The 25,488-nt window shown below is 44.2% G+C and overlaps 2 protein-coding genes across 2 annotated transcripts; both read left to right on the top strand.

Annotated features, from left to right (window-relative positions):
* Positions 1–9,322: 9,322 nt before the first annotated feature.
* LOC311132682 (transmembrane 4 L6 family member 4-like) lies at positions 9,323–11,272 on the top strand. Its single transcript, XM_084165951.1, has 5 exons — positions 9,323–9,529; positions 9,923–9,988; positions 10,577–10,728; positions 10,950–11,136; positions 11,216–11,272. The coding sequence occupies exons 1-5, from the start codon at positions 9,335–9,337 to the stop codon at positions 11,222–11,224; spliced, it is 609 nt and encodes a 202-aa protein (XP_084022077.1). The 5' UTR covers positions 9,323–9,334; the 3' UTR covers positions 11,225–11,272.
* Positions 11,273–13,013: 1,741 nt separating this feature from the next.
* LOC311132269 (lysophosphatidic acid receptor 6-like) lies at positions 13,014–24,902 on the top strand (the record flags this gene model as incomplete). The annotated part of the gene is made up of 6 exons (XM_084165504.1): positions 13,014–13,091; positions 15,888–16,020; positions 23,459–23,614; positions 23,720–23,918; positions 24,217–24,546; positions 24,731–24,902. Exons 2-6 carry the CDS (start codon positions 15,915–15,917, stop codon positions 24,900–24,902), a joined length of 963 nt encoding a protein of 320 aa, XP_084021630.1. The 5' UTR covers positions 13,014–13,091; positions 15,888–15,914.
* Between the last annotated feature and the right edge of the window lie 586 nt (positions 24,903–25,488).

Here is a 25,488-nt window from a genome sequence, read left to right as displayed (position 1 = left end):
ATTCCATGCTGTCACAGTCACTAGCCCATTTAAGCTTAATATCCTTGTCATCTATCGCCCTCCAGGTTCCCTTGGAGAGTTCATCAATGAGCTTGACGCCTTGATAAGTTCCTTTCCTGAGGATGGCTCACCCCTCACAGTTTTGGGGGATTTCAACCTCCCTATGTCCACATTTGACTCATTTCTCTCTGCCTCCTTCTTTCCACTCCTCTCCTCTTTTGACCTCACCCTCTCACCGTCCCCCCCTACTCACAAGGCAGGCAATACGCTTGACCTCATCTTTACTAGATGCTGCTCTTCTACTAATCTCACTGCAACTCCCCTCCATGTCTCCGACCACTACTTTGTTTCCTTTTCTCTCTCGCTCTCCTCCCACACTACTCACTCTGCCCCTACACAGATGGTAATGCGCCGCCGCAACCTTCGCTCTCTCTCTCCCACTACTCTCTCCTCTTCCATCCTATCATCTCTTCCCTCTGCTCAATCCTTCTCCCTCCAATCTCCTGATTCTGCCTCCTCAACCCTCCTCTCCTCCCTTTCTGCATCCTTTGACTCTCTGTGTCCCCTATCCTCCCGGCCGGCTCGGTCCTCCCCTCCAGCTCCGTGGCTTGATGACTCATTGCGAGCTCACAGAACAGAGCTCCGGGCAGCGGAGCAGAAATGGAAGAAAACTAAACTCCCTGCCGACCTGGCATCTTTTCACTCCCTCCTCTCTACATTTTCTTCATCTGTTTCTGCTGCTAAGGCCACTTTCTACCACTCTAAATTCCAAGCATCTGCCTCTAACCCTAGGAAGCTCTTTGCCACATTTTCCTCCCTGCTGAATCCCCCCCCCCCCCCCCCCCCTCCACTTTGAAAAGAAGGTTGACGACATTCGATCCTCGTTTGTTAAGTCTAATGACACTGCTGGTCCTACTCACACTGCCCTACCCTATGCTTTGACTTCTTTCTCCCCTCTCTCTCCAGATAAAATCCTGCGACTTGTGACTGCAGGCCGCCCAACAACCTGCCCGCTTGACCCCATCCCCTCCTCTCTTCTCCAGACCATCTCCGGTGACCTTCTCCCCTACCTCACCTCGCTGATCAACTCATCCTTGACCGCTGGCCATGTCCCTTCCGTCTTCAAGAGAGCGAGAGTTGCTCCCCTTCTCAAAAAACCAACACTCGATCCCACTGATGTCAACAACTACAGACCAGTATCCCTTCTTTCTTTTCTTTCCAAAACTATTGAGCGTGCCGTCTTTAGCCAACTCTCTTGCTATCTCTCTCAGAATTACCTTCTTGATCCAAACCAGTCAGGTTTCAGGACTGGTCATTCAACTGAGACTGCTCTTCTCTGTGTCACGGAGGCTCTCCGCACTGCTAAAGCTAACTCTCTCTCCTCTGCTCTTGTCCTTCTAGACCTGTCTGCTGCCTTTGATACTGTGAACCATCAGATCCTCCTCTCCACCCTCTCCGAGCTGGGCATCTCCGGCGCGGCTCACTCCTGGATTGCGTCCTACCTGACCGGTCGCTCCTACCAAGTGGCGTGGCGAGAAGCTGTCTCCGCACCACGTGCTCTCACCACTGGTGTCCCCCAGGGCTCAGTTCTAGGCCCTCTCCTTTTCTCCCTATACACCAAGTCACTTGGCTCTGTCATATCCTCACATGGCCTCTCCTATCATTGCTACGCTGACGATACACAACTAATCTTCTCCTTTCCCCCTTCTGATAACCAGGTGGCGAATCGCATCTCTGCATGTCTGGCAGACATATCAGTATGGATGACGGATCACCACCTCAAGCTGAACCCTGGCAAGACGGAGCTGCTCTTCCTCCCGGGGAAGGACTGCCCGTTCCATGATCTTCGCCATCACGGTTGACAACTCCGCTGTGTCCTCCTCCCAGAGTGCGAAGAGCCTAGGCGTGACCCTGGACAACACCCTGTCGTTCTCCGCCAACATCAAGGCGGTGACCCGCTCCTGCAGGTTCATGCTCTACAACATTCGGAGAGTACGACCCTGCCTTACACAGGAAGCGGCACAGGTCCTAATCCAGGCACTTGTCATCTCCCGTCTGGACTACTGCAACTCGCTGTTGGCTGGCCTCCCTGCCTGTGCCATTAAACCCCTACAACTCATCCAGAATGCCGCAGCCCGTCTGGTGTTCAACCTTCCCAAGTTCTCTCACGTCACCCCCCTCCTCCGCACACTCCACTGGCTTCCAGTTGAAGCTCGCATCCGCTACAAGACCATGGTGCTTGCCTATGGAGCAGTGAGGGGAACGGCACCTCTGTACCTTCGGGCTCTGATCAGTCCCTACACCCAAACGAGGGCATTGCGTTCATCCACCTCTGGCCTGCTGGCTCCCCTTCCTCTGCGGAAGCACAGTTCCCGCTCAGCCCAGTCAAAACTGTTCGCTGCTCTGGCACCCCAATGGTGGAACAAGCTCCCTCACGACGCCAGGACAGCGGAGTCACTCACCACCTTCCGGAGACATTTGAAACCCCACCTCTTTAAGGAATACCTGGGATAGGATAAAGTAATCCTTCTACCCCCCCCCAAAAAAAATGTGTAAAGTGGTTATCCCACTGGCTATAGGGTGAACGCACCAATTTGTGAGTCGCTCTGGATAAGAGCGTCTGCTAAATGACGTAAATGTGCCCTTGAGCAAGGCACTTAACCCTAATTGCTCCTGTAAGTCGCTCTGGATAAGAGCGTCTGCTAAATGACTAAAATGTAAATGTAAATGTATATGTGCTTTCTTGAGCAGGGGGACCTTGCGGGCGCTGCAGGATTTCAGTCCTTCACGGCGTAGTGTGTTACCAATTGTTTTCTTGGTGACTATGGTCCCAGCTGCCTTGAGATCATTGACAAGATCCTCCCGTGTAGTTCTGGGCTGATTCCTCACCGTTCTCATGATCATTGCAACTCCACGAGGTGAGATCTTGCATGGAGCCCCAGGCCGAGGGAGATTGACAGTTATTTTGTGTTTCTTCCATTTGCGAATAATCGCACCAACTGTTGTCACCTTCTCACCAAGCTGCTTGGCGATAGTCTTGTAGCCCATTCCAGCCTTGTGTAGGTCTACAATCTTGTCCCTGACATCCTTGGAGCGCTCGTTGGTCTTGGCCATGGTGGAGAGTTTGGAATCTGATTGATTGATTGCTTCTGTGGACAGATGTCTTTTATACAGGTAACGAGCTGAGATTAGGAGCACAGTGTGCTCCTAATCTCAGCTCGTTACCTGTATAAAAGACACCTGGGAGCCAGAAATCTTTCTGATTGATAGGGGGTCAAATACTTATTTCCCTCATTAAAATGCAAATCAATTTCTAACATTTTTGACATGCGTTTTTCTGGATTTTGTTGTTGTTATTCTGTCTCTCACTGTTCAAATAAACCTACCATTAAAATTAGAGACTGATCATTTCTTTGTCAGTGGGCAAACGTACAAAATCAGCAGGGGATCAAATACTTTTTTCCCTCACTGTACATGTATCTTGGCTGTGATGCCTTTTAGCATTCCCAGCTCTGGCTAAAACACAGAGGAATATTTTTCACACAAACCCTCTACTGTCTCTACAGCTGTTACTCTGTGTACACGTGACCAGTCTAGCTTTAACTGACTGATCCAGTCTCTACCCAGCAGGGCAGGACAATTTCCCTTGACCACCAGCAAGTCAAACGTTTTAGTGCTCCCATTACACTTGACCTTGACTGAGATTTTCCCTCTTAGAACTAACTAGTGACTCTTTACTGTATGTTTTTAACAATTGTGAACAATTTTGCCTTTTTACCTCTCTGATATCACAGAAACTGCTGCACCTGTATCAACTTCCATTTTGAGTCTCACATCATCTACCCTTACATACACACAGTACGGTTTAGTAATGTATTTACCTGTAACTTGCTTCGTGTCATTCTTTCCCACTTGACGTGAGCGGCATGCCCTGGCTATGTGTCCTTTCTTCTTGCACTCCCGACAGTCAAAATCTTTGTAACGGCACTCATCTGGCTTGTGCCCTTTTCCCGCGCAAGGGTAACATGGTTTACCTGTTGCCTCCAATGCTTTTCTTCTCGACTGCATTTGCTTTAAAAGTATTTCGTGAAAACTGCTGTGCACTTTTCTTTGTTAATTCAAAAGAAAATCCCATATCCACAGCAAGTCCTAATGTTAAGTATTTTGTGTGAGCTACGTTCAGTAAACGGTCTCTCAGCTCTGCACTTTTAACACCGCACACAAATCTATCACTTAATGACTCTTCAAGAAACTGACCGAATTTACATGTGGCTGATAGTTTTCTTAAACTAGCCAAGTACTCACTAATCGACTCTCCCTCGAGTTGACTCCTTGCATGAAACTTGCATCTTTCACCAATAAAATGTGTCCTCGGTATGTAGTGACTTTTCAACAGCGTGACCAACTCTGTCAACGTTTTTTCACTTGGTTTCTGTGAGTCTTTCTGCCAACAATCGTCAGAAAAATTGCTTTAGACTTATCATCCTCGTACTTGAGCCCATTAGCTTCAAAATACTGTTCCAACTTTTCCAAATAGGCTTCGAAACTTTCCTCACATCCTCGAAGTGAAAATCCTCGGCCTTGCCGGATGCCATCTTCGGTGCTAGCTTTTCCACAGACTGTCTCGATGGAGCTAGCACTTTCTTGCTCGCTCTGTTCCCCTTCAGACAAAAACTCTGGTACATCGTCGCCAAACTGTTGCATCCCCAGTTAAAGGAAGTGGGTTATTTTTAGTTATTGCAAAGAGAAACTTGACAGTATAAAGCATTAACATCACGAAGATGGTTTATTTCCAACATGACAGCGGATACAACATAGCCGGTTCCAAGCTGAGTCCATCTGCACCCTCTCAAAGGTAGCACACTTGAATACCCTGGCCAACAACCAATGACGGCCTGCCAATTAAGCTATGTGAATCCAATCAGATACATATTTCTAATATCACGCACTGAACACGTGCATACCATTTTAACCAGGTGTGCATAATAACATGCTGCTTATTACATTGACATTTTAGTCATTTAGCAGACGCTCTTATCCAGAGCGACTTACAGTTAGTGAGTGTATACATTATATTTTTCATACTGGCCCCCCGTGGGAATCGAACCCACAACCCTGGCATTGCAAACGCCATGCTCTACCAACTGAGCTACATCCCTGCCGGCCATTCCCTCCCCTACCCTGGACGACACTGGGCCAATTGTGCGCCGCCCCATGGGTCTCCCGGTCGCTTATCTCTCAAACACTACTCATACCACTCATAAAAGAATGCAAAGCTGCAATAATTTTCAATATGAATCCACAAGTACAAATAGGAATAGCTGATAGGCAGCGGAGAGGCCAGGTGCATCATTGCTCATGAAAGAACATGATCTTGTTTAGGGACAATACAATCAGGGGTGCAGTGCTACCTGAGCAATTTGACTCGAATACACGGAGCTGGTAAAACTATTTCTGTAAAAAAAAATCTGATAAATTCTGATCTATTCTAAATACATTATATTTAATTACCACTAAAATTATATGACAAACTATGGAATGCAAACCAAATAAATATGTATACCAGAGGTAGGTAAATGGAGGTTTCTTCCGGTCTTCTTTCTGGCAGTGGCGAGAATGATGAACTATTAGGCTACCTGGGTGCACTGCTGAAACCTGTCAGTCTTGACCACTTTGGCCAACCAGAACGTTGTAAAAGGCCTTGAGGATGTTCATAGAACTCCATGGACCACTCTTGCACAGTGGAACCCAGAACTATATGTAACCACTTGGTTAAGGCGACGCCGTTATGCCAAGGACACCCAAACAAACCAGAGTGGCCACCGAAAAATTCCAAGGAGCCTGACCCTCTCTGGAAGTTGCTGTAGTCCTGGTTGGGATACAGTATTTAGCCTACATTGGCTATTGGTTGAGACACAGGGCCGGTTCTAACTTGGTATGTCAGGATGGGCAATTGGACATGCGAATTGGGCCAAGTTGGAGGTAATAATGCATTTAGGTTATAGTTTCTGAGATGCATGAATACACCACACCAAAAACTAGATTTTATGGCTGTACAATTCTACATAGTAATGATTTATGTTCACTACTTGGTCAATTGATTTACGCAAATCAATTCTATGAATTCATAGTTCAAGTCTCTGTTTTCTTTTATTATGTAATAGGGTATATTATAAACATGTGTTCAAGATAATCAAATCAAAGATGATTTATGATACAGCGTGTAAGCTACACAATACAGTGAAATGCATACTCGCAATAAAGCTCTCCTCGCAAACAGTGCAACGATATTAAGCTATATGTATTCACACAACGATTAATTTGCATGTTACATAACAGAACCGAATATAATACCGTAGCATAGTAGGGCTATAACGTTACTGCTACGCCAAAAACACCTCATTTCAAATGAGATTTTAGGATGGTTAGCTGAAGCCGAATAGTTTTTTCTCATGCGCCAAAACTGAAGAGAGCGGGATATAGGAAGGATATGTTTTAATTGAAACAAAACAAAATACAAGAAAGGCTAATTTGCTCACGAAAAAGTAATTCAAGAAGATCTAAATGCTTATTCCCTTGAAACTGATGGAGATGCAGTTTGGACGTTTCACCGGTAAAACATGAAGAATTATAATTCACGATAGACAGTGATGGCCTATTTTTAAATTAGGTAGCCTATGCCTAACTTGGCGTTTGAGGGTATTAAAAGTATACATTTTTCTTTAGACAATAGCCTATGTGTGGGTATAGGCAGACGTTGCAATTGGAGGATGCATTTTTTATGCATATTCTATAATGATAGGCTGTTAAATTGGCTACATTAGTCGGTACAAACTTTGAGGATTTTATGACTTAATTATTTTAATTGTTTTAATTGCGCTCCCTCGCTTAAAGAAATGGCACTACACCACTGAATACAAGTATCCTACATAGACTAGCCTACAACACCATAATGCAATGAATAATTGCATTATTGTTATCTAGTGAGTATAACATTCTACTCTAGGCTGCAGTGAAAATGTCATTTGAATAACTGCGCAAAAGACCTGTGATTTCAATATTTAATTCCATTTGGATCAGGTGTGGGTCTACTCTCAACAGTTTATAAGGTCCAGAAAGCCACGGTAGCAGGTCAGTCTGGCTGTATTTGTTTGTATATTGGTTGTGTGGTGCATTGGCAAAGAAACCTGTTGGTGGAGAATTCATTGCATATATTTTATATAGTTATAAATATGGCATCAAAATTGGGAAAATCTAATATCCCCCTAGCTGATCATTGTCCGCTGCAGGCTCTGATCGTAGTGTAATGAAATCGGCAGAGAGTGAGCTTGTCGATGGTGGTTGGCGAACCGTCAACCTTCTGGCCCGTAGCCCTGTGTGGCATCGACTGTGCCACAAAAGTATTATACTGTTGCAAAGTCGATATCTACGTTTATAAATACAGGGTCACCACAGTTATTGTTATTTGTGGTTGTAAACATTATTCCGAGTTAATTATATGAGGGGGGAGGGTGTGCAATTTATTTTACAGTACAAGGGGAAGGTCATGTGAAAATATTTTTAAAGTTGGGGAGGTGGGTGCATTTTCTTATGACACCTTCACCCTTATCAGTAGCCATGGTGATCACATAATGTTCTTATTAAAACACAGATACTGCATCCCCTAAAACTACAGGTTCAACACCAACCCCATGGAGTCCATCTTCAAGTATAGGTTACCCATTCATTGGCCAAAATGTAAATCCTATCAAATTAGATGAACAAACAAAGCGCTACCAAGTTTACGGATGTATATTAGAAGAACAAATGTAATCACTAAATGTGATGCGCCTCCTTACATACAGGTTCAACAGGAATATTTGTAAGCAATAGGTAGACAAGATAGAATAGAAATGAGTAGGACAGCTAATGTTGTTCAAAGCAATGTTCTGAGGTGGGTGCGCCAGCCACACAGGCAGCCATATCTGGTTTGCCATTTGGAATGTTCGATTTATTGACACGACATCTCTGAACTATGTGCCGCATCAATTCTACGCCTTTATCAGTGTTCTACACATGAAACAACTCCAGCAGTTTCCATTGTCTTGCCATATTAGACTACCAACAGCTATAGATCCACCCAAAAGTGGCAGGGAAATGTTCAGGCAGGACAGCAATATGGTCTCACTAAACACAAATACTGCGTTTGTAAAGGATGTCTGAGTGTTGGAGTGTGCCCCTGGCTGTCCGGAAATACATTTTAAAAAAGGAAATCGTGCCATCTGGTTTGATTAATATTAACAATTTGATGTATAGCAATTACTTTTACTTTTTACTTTTACTCAACTATGACATTTGCATACCTTTTCCACCACTGTACTTAAGTACATTTAAAACCAGATCCTTTTAGACTTTTACTCAAGTAGTATTTTACTGTGACTTTTTACTTTATTAAGGTATCTTTACTTTTACTCAAGTATGACAACTGAGTACTTTTTCCACCACTGCCTGACTCTATGTGGATAGACAACCCCAACCCAGTTTTATGACATAATGAGGCCAACTAAAGGTGATGAAGTGATGCGGTCACTGGCAGGCAAGTTCACAGATCAGGCTCTAGGGGTTCCTGAGCACCTACCCTTTCGCCCTCCTATGAGAAAAGTGCCATAAAGTGCCCTTTCAGATTGGTAGCATTTTTTAAATAATACAAGTTTATTCTACTTTTAGTATATTTTCTTTCCTTTTCTGTAAAGAATTGCCCCATCAAACTAGGTAATCATTTTTGAATCTTGGGAAATTCCCCTCCTCCCCCGCTCTGCTCCTCTCTTCTTTCCCACGCTAGAGTGCACTGCACTTGTCCTCATGCTGGTGCAGAAGCTACTGGCGCCTATTGGTAGTATGAGGCTACTTTTTAAGTTGTATGGCGTCTCTCACGGTCAGGGACAGGGAAGGGTTCCATTCAACAGTTTTTAAGTAGGCCTACAATGCAGATGTTAGCACCTGCCCCTCCAAAGGTTGGTGCACGGCCCTGGTCACTGGGGTTTGGAGTCAATAAGGGGGTGGTCTACAGATTAGTTTTATCACCTAACTAGCCCCTCCTCTACCAAGCTAACCTCCACCCTAGATACCACCACCAGGATTTAAGCAGCTTTGCATCTACCTCTAGAGCCATTCTGTAGCTAGCTGAGAAGAGAGCACAGGAGTTGTCTTTGACATTTTGTTGAAATCTTCTGAATTCTTCTCAGTGGGTGAGTACTGTAGAGAGACAACTGAAGTATACCATATCTCCTTTTACGTGGAAACCAAAGAGGCAGTTTTTCTCCTTCAATGTTGAAAAAACTGTGCAACTAGCAACATGTGTACAGGAAAGTGCTCTAAGGTCATTGCGATCTCGCTCTACATCCTGGCGGGGGTCTCAATCATCTGTAACATCATTGCATTCTTCCCTGACTGGTCTACGAAGTACGCCAAGTTGGACAGAGAAGAAAATGGAGCCCGGATCACCGACGAGGTTAAATACATGGGAGGTGTCATCGGCGGAGGAATCATGGTGAATTGAAAGTTTAGTTAGACTATTATGTGACTTCATTGGTTTAGAAGACTAGACTTATGTTCAGTTCCATTTAAATCCAGTCAATTTGGAAATGTTCAATTGAAATTGGTCAAATTTTGAATAGAAATGTCAGTTTGTTGACTGAACTGAAATGGAATTGACCCCAACCCCCGTTTAGACATGCTGATTCTATGGAGTATTGGTCACACCATGATCACAGTTTTGTGTGGTCATTTCCAAGATAAATCTGTACATTTTAAATATGCTGTCTCTAAATATGCTACTCAACACCAAAACAGTTGTGATTAAAGTATTCTCAAATGTTTTATTTTCCTATGCTCTCGCTCTCTCTCTCTCTCGCTCTCTCTCTCTCTCTCTCTCACTCTTCAGTGCCTTATTCCAGCAATCCATATCCACCTGACTAGCAGCAATGGTTGCTGTGCCAACCGCTGTGGGGTAAGTCTAACTACACTCTCCTAACCACAGATCTAGGATCAGTTTACTCTGCCCCCCCAATCCCAACATTAACCATTAATATCTGATCCTGTATCAGTTGTTAAAGACAACTTCTACCTACTTTAAACCCATAACACCTTACACAATATGAGGGTGAGCGGCTTGGACCTATGGGTGGGGCAATGACTGTTACAGCCATAACAGTTAAAGAAAAAAGACCCTTACTTTACCACACCCTGCTGGTGAAACAGGTGTAATACCAGGAAATAACTCACTGGGTGTCTATGGCCAATGATTGCCCACAAAGTAACACTCACATTATGGTTAGTGTAATTTCACAATAAAGCAATTTGTGACAAGGAACATACCTCTTTTGGCAAAAGCATTACATTACAAGATAAATCAAATGTAACTACTGGCTGAGAAACTCACTGTATTTATTCAACCTTTAGTTAATCCAAGTTTGTAGAAGCCTAAAAAAATCTTATTTTCCAAGTGGTAAATACACAACAAAGATTAAATGTACAACATACTCAACCTTCTCTTCCCCTGACCCCTGACCTCTGGATTATCCTTACTACACTTTAGATGTTCCTGTCCATTGGGTTTGCTGCTGCTGGGGTTGTTGGAGCGCTGTACAGTCTGGCTACGTCTGCCCTGGGCCTGTCCAATGGACCTGTCTGCCTCTTTATGGAAACACCAACCTCTGTTCCAGGGTGGGGGAGACCTTTCCTGAACAAGTAAGTATTTTATTCACTTATTTTTATATGGTTTATTTTATTACTTGTTTATAATTGTATTTTTATGGTTTATTTGACCAGGTAGTCCCATTGAGGTCAAAGACGGTTTTTTCAAAGATAATATATGTATATTTATTTTTGCTATGTCTTTGGGGACTAGGCCTGGCTACTGTAAAGAACTTTCTGACTAAATATAATTGATTGATTGTTCCTCATTGCAGCAACGGGAGTTACCTGGGTGACAGTGACCTGTGGGCGAAGTGTAAAGAGCCCAAAGGTGTTGTGGAGTTTAACCTTGGGTTGTTCGCCACACTGCTGGTGGTGGCTTGTCTGGAGCTGGTGCTGTGTGGAATACAGATGGTCAACGGACTGTTCGGATGCATCTGTGGTACCTGCGTTGGCAAGGAGGTGAGAGGGGGGGAGGGGGTGAAAGAAAGATAGAGGATTAGTGTTCACCTAACCTTTGACCTCTATTTCCTGCCAGTAGGAAGCGTGATGAACCATCGACGCTTGAGGACCACGACGTAGAACAGACCACATCCACATCTGCACCCATTTGTCAAGAGGAATGAATGGTTATTGAAGAATGGTTGACATATTCACTGTCTCTTCTCTGTAAGGCCTACAAAGACTGGAGTATTTATAATGGACTTATAATGGCTTAGTGTAGTAGGCTGTTCAAAACACATCAGTGAATGTAATAATCAGTAGTTATGTTCATTGATATGACATTCTGTAAATGTTATGTTTCTCTATAATTCTATGCATATTTTATGTTATATTTTGTAATAAATGCTGGGGGGAAAAACGTATTCTGTTTATTCTTTATTTCGTTTTTGACTTTTTTTTGGTAACATTTCCTTGTGACATTTTTTGTCATGAAAATATTTTATTCAATTGTAAGTAAATATGCTCACAGTTGAAGGGTATTCAACAGAACAGATCATATCATTATCATTCATTACATGATCACAGCATTACATTTATTGAATGATTCGATGGTATTCCGTTACAAATGTAGCCTGCATGAAACAGTATGGAGGAAGAAATACGTAAGACATTTAAAGCTGCAATATGTTTTTTTTGGGGCAAACCAACGAAATTCACATAACATTTAAAGTTATAGATCTGTCGTTCTCATTGAAAGCAAGTCTAAGAAGCGGTACATCTGTTCTATGTCCGCTATTTATATGCTTCCCTTCTAACGTTTAGTTTTTGCATCTTTTACTTTCGGTTTTGTATACCAGCTTTAAACAGCTGAAAATAAAATATTTTTGGTTATGGAAGATATATTTACAGCGTTTTAGATGGTACAATGATTATCTACACCTGCTTATTTTGTCACATAAACAAACTGAAACTGAGCGAACTATTATAATTTTTGCAACCAAGACACGTCGGCGCTATTTCTGCATATTGCACCTTTAAACAAAAGAATATGACCCCGACGTGATTTGAACACGCAACCTTCTGATCTGGAGTCAGACGCGCTACCGTTGCGCCACGAGGTCCATACAGAATAAGCTTAGTATAGTTTATATAACCTAGCTTAGTATGGTTTATATAACTTCTGGTGCCCGTTTGCTGTAGTGAAACAGCTATATTGTGACCGTTATTTGTTACATTGTTAGCTACAACTGTACAAAGTGGTTCTTCCGGTTTGCGAAATGTAGCCTAAAATATATATATATATATACAATACAAGTTTAAAATTAAAAACGTTTTGATACTGCTACTGTTCAAATGGGATGTAAATTCTTCATTACACAAAAATATAATCATTTCTTGATTCAAAACGTTTTTCTTTTTCGAATCCAAATGATATCTAGCTACGTCATGATTAACAGCATGCATTGTCAAGTGAATTTAAATGTCCATTCCTTCTCTTTCCAGTCACGTAAAAGTCAGTGGCAGTCCTATAATTCTCACTCAGTGGGCCCTTAATAGGAACTGTAACAGAGAGGCTGTGTGTGTGTGAATGCATTGAGAGCAGTTAGCTTCCCCTTATAAACGCAGAAAAGAAACAGTCAATAATGTCACAGACAGAGAGACATACATTCACTAACACAGATATAGAGTGAGAGAAGAATGAGAACAGATACAGAAAGAGAGAGCAGAGAGAGACTGAGAGAAAAAAAGAGAGAGGTTTGAGAAAAAAACTAGAGAGAGTGATGGAGAGAGAAAACGAGAAGAGAGATTGAGAGAGGGCTACTCCTTCTTTGCAGACTGATGATTCGCATTTCCTGATCAGAACAGAGACACATATCTTGTCTGTAGTTCAGAGAGATAAGACAGAGGAACCAAGGGACTGCTATTTAGACCTCAAGAACTTAGAATCTCCAACTCACAGAATCATCAAACAGGTGAGTTCCATTCCATGCAATCACTATTAGCTGTGTATGACTCTAGTCTCTGTGTGTACCAACATCATACTCACTCCACACTGGTACTGTATGCTTCCAAACATCAATGATACTTTGTAACTACATCAATAACTGCAGATGAGGTTGAATGATGACTTCATCTGTGTGGGTGTGTGTGTGTGTTTGTATTTACATTACAGTGTAGGTGATGAGAGAAAGAGAGAAAGAGGAAAAAGTCAGGGGGAAAAAATGAAATGACTTGAGAGAGAAACATCTCAACGGTTGCTTCACACAGAGTACCATCTTTGCTTTATTCTCTACAGTTACAGATACCATTGCAATGGAGATTGAAGTAACTCTATACCAGGCGGTCATAAACTGTTCTCTCTGCTACCGCACGGCAAGCGATATCGGAGCGCCAAGTCTGGTCCAAAAGGTTTCTTAACAGCTTCTACCCCCAAGCCATAAGACTCCTGAACAGCTAATCATGGCTACTCAGAAAACTTGGGGGGACAAATAAAACCACTCGCGGGCCAAATTCGCCCCGGGGTCGTCAGTTGGGGAACCCTGATCTAGACCATAGAAAACAATTACATCTTGGCTACAAAGGAATTAAATCGATTTTCAGAAAATATACATACCAGGAGACATAACACATCAACCGAGATACATTTCTCAACTGTTTTGCGATGCTATAGCAGTCATGTAATGTCTGATCATGCTTTTATTGCATGGGGAAACACAGCCTTTACAGTCTCCGTGACTTTATGAGACATTAATAAAGGCATTAGCTTTCACTGTAGTAAGAATGTGGATAAAACATATTTTTGTTCCTCTTTGGTAAATGCAATAACCAATTTGAATATTACACTGAGTGTACAAAACATTAAGAACACCTTTCTAATAGTGAGTTGCCCTCAGAACAGCCTCAATTTGTCAGGGCATGGATTCTACAAGGTGTTGAAAGCGTACCACAGGGATGCTGGCCCATGTGGACTCCAATGCTTCCCACAGTTGTGTCAAGTTTGCTGCAGTTCTTGACACAAACTGGTGCGCCTGGCACCTACTACCGTACCCCGTTCAAAGGCACTTAAATCTTTTGTTGCTTTTATGTATTTTGTTTTGTTGCTTTTTCTGCTATTGCTCTGTCTGCGTGCTACGTGTTGCTTGTCCTATGCCTCTCTGCATGTGCTCACTGCTAATTGTTTGGCTGTATTGTTATTGTAATTGTTTTTAATAACCTGCCCAGGGACTGCGGTTGAAATTTAGCCGACTGGCTGAAACATTGATTAATGTGCACTGTCCCTGTAAAAATATAACTCTTGCCCAATCACCCTCTGAATGGCACACATACACAATCCATGTCTCAATTATCTCAAGGCTTAAAAATCATTCTTTAATCCTCCTCTTCATCTACACTGGTTACGTGGATTTAACAAGTGACATCAATAAGGGATCAGTCTGTGGCATGGAAAGAGATGTTCATAATGTTTTGTACACTCAGTGTATATGGCATTGTATCTGTCAGGGGGAAATCTTTACAGCGTTAAAAAATGACTTCCTCCCTGACTGACTGGCTGTTCAGTATCCTGATTTCATAATCTTGGCAGTTAGACTTTGTATACAAGACAACAACAGTGAAAATAGATGTGCGTGAAATCAGATTCCATCCCTTTACCCCTTCCTTTGAAGGAGACAACTGAATTAATATTTTATTAATCAAATGTTTTTTTGTGTATAAAAACAGTCATGTTAAAATATATCACATTAAACATTTAATAATGACAGAATGCATTTTAAACTTCACGCAATGTAACACTTGTATGACGTAATTCAAAAATAAATATAAATAGGAGTGGGGAAAACGGTTATTGTTGATTGATGAGCACACCAAACTACACCAAAGACGGCATTAAAGATAAGTAATCAAATAAAGATGGCACTTCTAAAAGCCTATTTCACACCATAACTTGCTGAATTTGCAAGATAACCTTTCTTTCATTTTGATCCCTGGCCGTGACCCCACTCTCCGAGGGTGCCTCAGGAGGAGTAGGTATATACCAAAAATATATTTCCATTTCACACCTCACACTCATACAGGTTACCCACCTGTCCTTGCAGTGAAACAGCGGCAGGCGTTCGAGAAATAAAACCGTCATAGTATAGATGAAGCCTGAGCTGGAATCTGACGCTAACTGAAGCTGGTTAGCTTTAGAAAACCCTGAGTAGATCTAGCTTGCTTCGTAGGATACCCCTCTGGGGATACAAATGAGACAGTCAAAAAAATACACAGACAGACTATTGGGGAAATGGAGCCTCTTTCACAATAACTCTGTAAAAGACCAGTACACAGAGGGAGATGAAGGGAGAAATAGGAAATCGAAATACTTAGAAGAGGGAGAATGATAGAGCAGACTTTCACACTCTCTGCTGTGGCGTGATTCTTACGAAACACCTAATTGTATTAGTTTCGACACCAACCACCTCTCTAGCACACACACAAACACCCAAAAAAATAACTAGTTAAGAGGGGACTACAGAGTCTTCAGAGGAAAGGGTGGGGGTTGTGGTAGAGGTGCTTCAAAGGGAACAGTTTGATCTTGTTCTCTGTCTATCAATCTATCTATCTCTCTCTCTATCTGCCTCGCCTCTCTTTCCTGTCCTCCTCCTGACAGGTAGACAACACAACAGAATTCACATAGAATTTAGAAGGAAACTACCCATGTCCACATGTAACTGACATTCTCGCTCTCTCGCGCTTGCTCTCTTGCTCTCTTTTGCTCTCCCCCTCTGCAGAACAGCACCACCAAAGACAAGGTAACGATGACCATCAACACCACCCATAACTGCACCGAGCCCCAGAGTAACCTTATTTTCGTGGGGGTCTACGCCATTGTCTTCACCGTCGGCCTCTTCCTCAACGTCACAGGTACAGGGAGAGAGCATACTCAACTCTTACCCTCTTACATAAAGAAATAAAAGGGTGCTTGGAGCCAACAATCTATCACATCAAAAATGAAGCCTCCTCAGGCCATATGTATCAAGCGTCTCAGAATAGATCTACTGTAGGATCAGGCCCTCCCCATCCATGTAATCTTATTCATTGTGATCTGAATGTCACACCCTGGCTCTGGGGACTCTAATATGTTGAGCCAGGGTGTGTAGAGTCTATGTGTGTTGTTCTATGTTCTCATTCTAGTCATTTGTGTTTCTATGTTGGCCGGTGTGGTTCTCAATCAGAGGCAACGTGAATCAGCTGTTGCTTGTTGTCTCTGATTGGGAACCATACTTAGTCAGCCTGTTTCCCACAATGTGTTGTGGGATCTTGTTCCGTGTTGGTTTATGTTTGTTAACCAAGGACTTCACGTTATCGTTTGTTGTTTTGTTCGTGTTGGAATCATTAAATAAATAAGTATGTTTGCAAATAACGCTGCGCGTTGGTCCTCCTCCTTCGACGACCGTGACAGAAGATCCCACCAATATAGGACCAAGCAGCGTGCCCAGGAGCAGACAGCCTGGACGTGGGAGCAGATATTGGACGGGCAGGGGTCCTGGACCTGGGAGGAAATCCAGGCCGGGATGGATCGCCGTCCGTGGGAGGAGACGGTGGAGGCGCGCCGGAGAGAGGAGCAACGGCGTCAACAGTGTCGTCGTCGGATGGACGAGAGGCAACCCCCAAATTTTTTTAGGGGGGGGCACACGGCATGGGCGACGGGGCAGCAGGAGGCAGCCACAGGGCGTATTGGGAGGTTAGGAGAGGAGGCCACCAGGTTAAGGGGGCTATTGGTAAGGAGAGAGCAGGAGTTAGTGGGTCAGAGGGAGGAGCTACTGGATGCTAGAAGGGAGAAGGAGAGACTAGAGGCAAGACGAGAGGAACTGAGTAGGCAGCTGAGGGAGCGGAGGGTTATGAAGAAACCCAGTCCCGCTCCTCACACCAAGCAAGTGGTGTGTGTCACCAGTCCGGTCCGGCCCGTTACTGCTCCCCGCACTAAGTTAGTAGTGCGTGTTCCCAGTCCGGCCCGACCCGTTCCTGCTCCCCGCACAAAGTTAGTAGTGCGTGTTCCCAGTCCGGCCCGACCCGTTCCTGCTCCCCGCACTAAGTTAGTAGTGCGTGTTCCCAGTCCGGCCCGACCCGTTCCTGCTCCCCGCACTAAGTTAGTAGTGCGTGTTCCCAGTCCGGCCCGACCCGTTCCTGCTCCCCGCACTAAGTTAGTAGTGCGTGTTCCCAGTCCGGCCCGACCCGTTCCTGCTCCCCGCACTAAGTTAGTAGTGCGTGTTCCCAGCCCGGCCCGGCCTGTTCCTGCTCCCCGCACCAAGCCTATGATGTGCGTCGCCAGCCCGGTCCGGCCCGTTCCTGCCACTCGCACCAAGCCTACGGTGCGTGTCGCCAGCCCGGCCCGGCCTGTTCCTGCCACTCGCACCAAGCCTACGGTGCGCGTCGTCAGCCCGGTCCGGCCTGTTCCTGCTCCCCGCACCAAGCCAATGGTGCGCGTCGTCAGCCCGGTCCGGCCCGTTCCTGCTCCGCGCACCAAGCCAGGGGTGCGCATCGTCAGCCCGGTCCGGCCCGTTCCTGCTCCCCGCACCAAGCCAATGGTGCGCGTCGTCAGCCCGGTCCGGCCCGTTCCTGCTCCCCGCACCAAGCCTATGGTGTGCGTCGCCAGCCCGGCCCGGCCTGTTCCAGCTCCACGCACCAAGCCAGGGGTGCGCGTCGTCAGCCCGGTCCGGCCCGTTCCTGTTCCCCGCACCAAGCCAATGGTGCGCGTCGTCAGCCCGGTCCGGCCTGTTCCTGCTCCCCGCACCAAGCCAATGGTGCGCGTCGTCAGCCCGGTCCGGCCCGTTCCTGCTCCACGCACCAAGCCAGGGGTGCGCATCATCAGCCCGGTCCGGCCCGTTCCTGCTCCCCGCACCAAGCCAATGGTGCGCGTCGTCAGCCCGGTCCGGCCTGTTCCTGCTCCCCGCACCAAGCCAATGGTGCGCGTCGTCAGCCCGGTCCGGCCCGTTCCTGCTCCACGCACCAAGCCAGGGGTGCGCATCGTCAGCCCAGTCCGGCCCAGTCCTGCTCCCCGCACCAAGCCTGTGGTGCGCATCGTCAGTCCGGCACAACCCATGCCTGGGTCACCGGTACCTGGTCAGGTACCGGTCAGCTGCTCCACATCGGAGTCCAAGCAATCCACTCCACTGATGTCCAGTCCAGCTCCAGCCAGCGGGGCCAGACCGGACCAGGGGTGCTACGGGGGGATAGTTGAGGGGTGGTGGTCATGCCCGGAGCCGGATCCACCTCCGAGGAGGAATGCCCACCCAGCCCTCCCCTGTTCGGTTATGTTTGGCGCGGTCGCAGTCCGCGCCTTTGGGGGGGGGGGTACTGTCACACCCTGGCTCTGGGGACTCTAATATGTTGAGCCAGGGTGTGTAGAGTTTATGTGTGTTGTTCTATGTTCTCATTCTAGTCATTTGTGTTTCTATGTTGGCCGGTGTGGTTCTCAATCAGAGGCAATGTGAATCAGCTGTTGCTTGTTGTCTCTGATTGGGAACCATACTTAGTCAGCCTGTTTCCCACAATGTGTTGTGGGATCTTGTTCCGTGTTGGTTTATGTTTGTTAACCAAGGACTTCACGTTATCGTTTGTTGTTTTGTTCGTGTTGGAATCATTAAATAAATAAGTATGTTTGCAAATAACGCTGCGCGTTGGTCCTCCTCCTTCGACGACCGTGACACTGAAAGGCAAAACGGATCCTTAATCAGCCCTCCTTCTCTGAGACACTTGATACAGTGCATTTGGAAAATATTCAGACCCCTTGACTTTTTCCACATTTTGTTACAGCCTTATTCTGAAATTGATTAAATTGTTTTTTGTCCTCATCAATCTACACGCAATACCCCATAATGACAAAGCAAAAACAGGTTTTTGGATTTTTTTGCAAATGTATTAAAAATAAAAAATGAAAATATCACATTTACATAAGTAGTCAGACCAATTACTCAGTACTTTGTTGAAGCAACTTTGGCAGCGATTACAGCCTCGAGTCTTCTTGGGTATGACGCTACAAGCTTGGCAAACCTGTATTTGGGGAGTTTCTCCCATTTGTCTCTGCAGATCCTCTCAAGCTCTGTCAGGTTGGATGGGGAGCGTTGCTGCACAGCTATTTTCAGGTCTCAGCTTTGCACACTCTTGGCATTCTCTCAACCAGCTTCATGAGGTAGTCACCTGCATTGCATTTCAATTAACAGGTGTGCCTTCTTAAAAGTTGGTGGAATTTCTTTCCTTCGTAATGCGTTTGAGCCAATCAGTTGTGTTGTGACAAGGTAGGGGGGGGTATACAGAAGATAGCCCTATTTGGTAAAAGACCAAGTCCATATTATGGCAAGAACAGCTCAAATAAGCAAAGAGAAATGACAGTCCATCATTACTTTAAGACATGAAGGTCAGTCAATACGGAACATTTCAATAACTTTGAAAGTTTCTTCAAGTGCAGTCGCAAAAACCATCAAGCGCTATGATGAAACGGGCTCTCATGAGGACCGCCACAGGAATGGAAGACCCAGATATAGCTCTAATGCAGAGGATAAGTTCATTAGAGTTACCAGCCTCAGAAATTGCAGCCCATATAAGTGCTTCACAGTTCAAAAAAAGAAGCTGGTTGAGAGAATTGCAAGCGTGTGCAAAGCTGTCATCAAGGCAAAGGGTGGCTATTTGAAGAATCTCAAATATAAAATATTTGTTTATTTGTTTAACACTTTTTGGGTTACTACATGAAAAAACTCCAGAAAAACGCATGTCAAAAATGTTATAAATTGATTTTAATGAGGGAAATAAGTATTTGACCCCCTCTCAATCAGAAAGATTTCTGGCTCCCAGGTGTCTTTTATACAGGTAACGAGCTGAGATTAGGAGCACACTCTTAAAGGGAGTGCTCCTAATCTCAGCTTGTTACCTGTATAAAAGACACCTGTCCACAGAAGCAATCAATCAACCAGATTCCAAACTCTCCACCATGGCCAAGACCAAAGAGCTCTCCAAGGATGTCAGGGACAAGATTGTAGACCTACACAAGGCTGGAATGGGCTACAAGACTACCGCCAAGCAGCTTGGTGAGAAGGTGACAACAGTTGGTGCGATTATTCCCAAATGGAAGAAACACAAAAGAACTGTCAATCTCCCTCGGCCTGGGGCTCCATGCAAGATCTCACCTCGTGGAGTTGCAATGATCATGAGAACGGTGAGGAATCAGCCCAGAACTACACGGGAGAATCTTGTCAATGATCTCAAGGCAGCTGGGACCATAGTCACCAAGAAAACAATTGGTAACACACTACGCCGTGAAGGACTGAAATCCTGCAGCGCCCGCAAGGTCCCCCTGCTCAAGAAAGCACATATACATGCCCGTCTGAAGTTTGCCAATGAACATCTGAATGATTCAGAGGAGAACGGGGTGAAAGTGCTGTGGTCAGATGAGACCAAAATGTAGCTCTTTGGCATCAACTCAACTCGCCATGTTTGGAGGAGGAGGAATGCTGTCTATGACCCCAAGAACACCATCCCCACCGTCAAACATGGAGGTGGAAACATTATGCTTTGGGGGTGTTTTTCTGCTAAGGGGACAGGACAACTTCACTGCATCAAAGGGACGATGGACGGGGCCATGTACCGTCAAATCTTGGGTGAGAACCTCCTTCCCTCAGCCAGGGCATTGAAAATGGGTCGTGGATGGGTATTCCAGCATGACAATGACCCAAAACACACGGCCAAGGCAACAAAGGAGTGGCTCAAGAAGAAGCACATTAAGGTCCTGGAGTGGCCTAGCCAGTCTCCAGACCTTAATCCCATAGAAAATCTGTGGAGGGAGCTGAAGGTTCGAGTTGCCAAACGTCAGCCTCGAAACCTTAATGACTTGGAGAAGATCTGCAAAGAGGAGTGGGACAAAATCCCTCCTGAGATGTGTGCAAACCTGGTGGCCAACTACAAGAAACGTCTGACCTCTGTGATTGCCAACAAGGGTTTTGCCACCAAGTACTAAGTCATGTTTTGCAGAGGGGTCAAATACTTATTTCCCTCATTCAAATGCAAATCAATATATAACATTTTTGCCATGGGTTTTTCTGGATTTTTTTTGTTCAAATAAACCTACCATTAAAATTATAGACTGATCATGTCTTTGTCAGTGGGCAAACGTACAAAATCAGCAGGGGATCAAATACTTTTTTTCCCTCACAGTGTGACTAAAGAGTTAATCAGGGTGATTTTTCCACAAATAGACATGCATTTTCCTTTCCATGGTAGCAAGATCTTATCTATTTTTGCTAACTTTCTATTAAAATGTATTGTAGTGAGATCATTTATTTCTGGATATGAATACAGAGTATTTCCACATCACCATCAGACCATTTTATTGGTAAACTACACAGTAATGTAAAAGTTCTATTTTTTAGTGATCCAATACGTAATATAATAGTACACTTATCATAATTTGGTTGTAATCCAGAGAGGTTAGAAAAAGTATCTAGATCCTCTACGAGGCTGTGGAGAGATCCAAATTGTGGATTTAAAAGAAAAACTTTGTTTTTAAGCCCTGGATTTCTAGTCCCTTGATATTATTGTTAGATCTGATTTTAATAGCAAAAATGTCGTTGCCCATAATAAATAGATATGCCGATAGTGGACAACCTTGTTTTACTCCTCTTGACAGTTTAATACTTTCTGAGAAGTAGCCATTATTTCATATTTTACACGTAGGGCTACTATACATAACTTTAACCCATTGTATAAGAGATTCTCCAAAATTGAAATATTCCAGGCATTTATTAATACATTTGAGTCATGCTTTATCAAAAGCCTTTTCAAAGTCAGCTATATGAATACCAGGCCTGGTCCCAGATTTTTCATAGTGCTATATTGTTTCCAGTACTTGTCTTATATTTTCTCCAATATATCGACCATGTAAAGAACCTGTCTGATTAGGATGAATAATATCCGACAATACCTTTTTAATTCTATCCGCTATGCATTTAGCTATAATTTTTGCATCACAACACTGAAGTGTAAGGGGCCTCCATTTTTTTTAATGGACTGGATCTTTGTATTTACCACTTGGGTCCTGTTTCAGTAATAATGAAATCAGACCATATTGTTGAGTATCTGATAATCTACCATTTATATGGAAGTGGTTAAAACATGCTAATAAAGGTTCTCTGCGTACATCAAAATAGGTTTGGTATACCTCAACTGGTATGCCATCCAGCCCAGGAGTTTTCACCGACTTAAAGGCTTTAATTGCATCAAGAAGTTCCTCCTCTGTAATTTGGCCTTCACATGAGTCTTTCTGTACAGCTGTTAATTTTACATTATTAATAGAAAAAACTCCATACAATTAACTTTGGTTAGTGGAGATGGAGGAGACTGATACGAAAACATGCTTAAAGTACTTTGCTTCCTCTTTCAAAATATTGTTTGGTGAATCATGGGTGACTCCGTCATTTGTAACAAGTTTTAGTACATTCTTTTTGGTGGCATTTCTATGTTGAAGATTTCAAAATAATTTGTTGCATTTTTCCCCATATTCCATCCAGTTCACTTTATTTTATAATATATTACATTTGATCTTTCTTGAATAAATTCCTCCATTTCTTTTTGTTTTTCCTCTAACTTATTCTGTGCCTCTATGGTACCGTTTTATTTGCTATCTATCTGTACTGTTAGTCCTTCTATTTCCTTCGTTAATATGAACTCTTTTGACCTAAATTGCTTTTGTTTTAAAGATGAGTTTTAAATTGCATGGCCTCTAATGGCACATTTAAAAGTGTCCCATACAATAAGAGGATTTGCTGTACCTATGTTATGTTGGAAAACGTCAGTTATAAAATCTTCTGTCCTGGTTAAAAACAAGTTATCATCCAATAGGCTTTGATTAAATGTCCAATATCCTCTCCCACATGGAAATTCTGTAAGACTAATGTATATGCCAATTATTTGATGGTCCGACCGCATTCTGTCCCCTATCAACACTTTTTTTCAGAGGATTGTTTGTCTAGAAAGAAAAATAGGGAGAGCCAACTAAAGGCGTTAACCCTCCGCATCTATCTATTATTATCCAGACCAACTGGAGCACTGGCCAGCCACTCTTAAATAGCACCTGGGCCAGCACAGGTGAAACACATTCCGACTAACATGATGGACAAGCCTGCACAGGTGTAACACATACTGACTAACGTGGTGACACCAATCGGTGCACCCCACATGCTAACGTCCTAACGTGCTAAAGTCCAACCTTGAAATGTAAATGGGAAAACCAAAGCCTGTAACAATACGACCCCAGCACTCACTTAAGTTGCAATTGAAGCTTTGTTTTCATTTTCAATGTTCAACCTTACAGCCCTGGTAGTCTTCTTCTGCTATACCAAGTTGCGGTCCCACACCACTGTCTACATGACAAACCTGGCCATCGCAGACCTCCTCCTGGTCCTCACTCTGCCCCTGAGAATCTACTACCATCTGGGCTTGTCCGGGTTACCTCAGATCTTGTGTGAAGGTAATGGCTGGCTCGGTGTTGTTAACAGGGTTGGGGTCTATAATGTGTCAATTTAGTCAAGTAAATTCTTCTTCTTCTTCTTCTTCATTCATTAATTCATTCCAGGGATGGGCCTGGTTCTTCTGGCCAACATGTATGGCAGCATATTCCTCCTCACCTGCATGTGTTTCGACCGCTGCATGGCCGTGTGCCTACCCATGTCGTCCTGGGTCCAGGAGGGGCGTAAGAAAGCTCCGCTGGTCTGCCTTGGGGTGTGGCTGCTCACCGCCGGCGCCAGCCTCCCCATCTACATCTCCAAACGCAGGTATAGGAAACAACTAGGGCCAAGAGTTTTTCCTGGTCAGGTTAACATGAGTGCTGATGTATGGGGGGGGGGGGGGTGATCCTAGTTCAGCACTTCTGCTCTGAGACACTTTATGAATACAGGCCCTGGTCAGAGAGAACTCCTGGCCCTATAACATCATGTCAGTCCTAACACTGTTTTAATTCCTATATCCTCTGATATTCTCTCTCTCTCTCTCTCTCTCTCTCTCTCTCTCTCTCTCCCTATCTGTACCCTTTTTTCTCTCTCTTTCTCTCCCTCTCTCTCCCTCTCTCTTTAGAGAGGCATCCAATGACATCCAGGAGGTCAATTGTTTCGGGAACCTCCCAGTCTACGCCATTCAGCCCATGGCGGTCGCCTCAACTTTAACCGTCGGCTTCGGCATCCCCTTGGTGGTGATGTTAGTCTGTTCCTGGGCATTGATCCGGGCCATCACAAGGAGCTCCATAGCCCAAACAGACTTAATCGACTCTGGGAAGATTCAGAGGATGATCACCATCAGCCTGGTGATATTCCTCACCTGTTTCCTGCCCTACCATGGGACTCTGGCCCTCCTCTATGTCCATAGGGAGGCGATAACATGCCCCCTTCTGGCAGCATACCACTATAGGTAAGTAGCTTTAGGTTTACTGTATCTATTTATTTAGTACATTTCTTGTCTGTTATATTTTGATGAATATTACTTGTTATTTTTTTATGCACTTTATGCACTTTTGTTATTAAAAAGCTTTACAAATGTATTATTATCATTATTATCATTAGGCTTATTATTATTATTATTATTATTATTGCAGCCTAATGGTGGCCTGTCTGAATGCCATGTTGGACCCACTGGCCTACTACTTCACAACAGAGACGTTCAGGAGGAAGGTGGATAAGGATTCTGTCAGAAAGATGTTCCCACTCAACAGTCAGAACAGCTCTGAGGGGAACAACAGGGGATCCAGAGGACCAGTCAATACTTAAAGGACGTTCCATCAAGGGCGGAACAGTTTCTTGAACATTAGACAGAGTCTAACATTTGGGCATTATGGATGTTCCCTGTAGTCAGTCACAGCTCTGAGGGGATCCAGAGGACCTGTCAATACCTAGAAAACATTAAATATAGCTAAAATGTACAATCTTTATGACAATGATGTATTTATAAAAGGATCCACAGGCAGATGATTCTCATATTGTACTTTCATCCAATAAAGCCTCGTCTGCAGAACTGCATCGGTTAGCGACGTTTGCAGATGTTACACGAGGCTAAATGATGCAGTTCCAGGTTTCTGCAGGCCAAATGGTGTCAGGATCCACTGATTCCTGCGGGGTCTTTGCCTTGAGAAACCTGTTTTGTCAACTTTTCAGACTTTTACTGACATTGATTGGTTGATGAAGAGTAGCTAACTAAACTCCACTCCTTGGTGAAGGAAGTTTCTGATGAAATACACCAACGGAGTGGGGCAGACAGAGACCAGGCTTTGTGTAATTCAGCACCGACTACATCGATTCGCCCAAGGTCAATGCTTCAAAAAATTTAACTTATTGTCACGCCCTGACTCTAGGGACT

The sequence above is a fragment of the Coregonus lavaretus genome (assembly GCF_964263955.1).
Source record: "Coregonus lavaretus genome assembly, chromosome: 7".
In the NCBI taxonomy this organism is placed as follows: Eukaryota; Metazoa; Chordata; class Actinopteri; order Salmoniformes; family Salmonidae; genus Coregonus; species Coregonus lavaretus.
Note: the sequence above shows the minus strand (reverse complement) of the source record. Positions and strands in the feature narration are given on the sequence as shown.

Bases quoted from the DNA above. Each gene is read 5' to 3' on its own strand.
- LOC311132682 (XM_084165951.1), top strand. From the start codon at position 9,335: ATGTGTACAGGAAAGTGCTCTAAGGTCATTGCGATCTCGCTCTACATC. The intron at 9,530-9,922 runs GTGAATTGAAAG...CTCACTCTTCAG, and splicing joins TCATCGGCGGAGGAATCATG to TGCCTTATTCCAGCAATCCA. The intron at 10,729-10,949 runs GTAAGTATTTTA...TCCTCATTGCAG, and splicing joins GGGAGACCTTTCCTGAACAA to CAACGGGAGTTACCTGGGTG.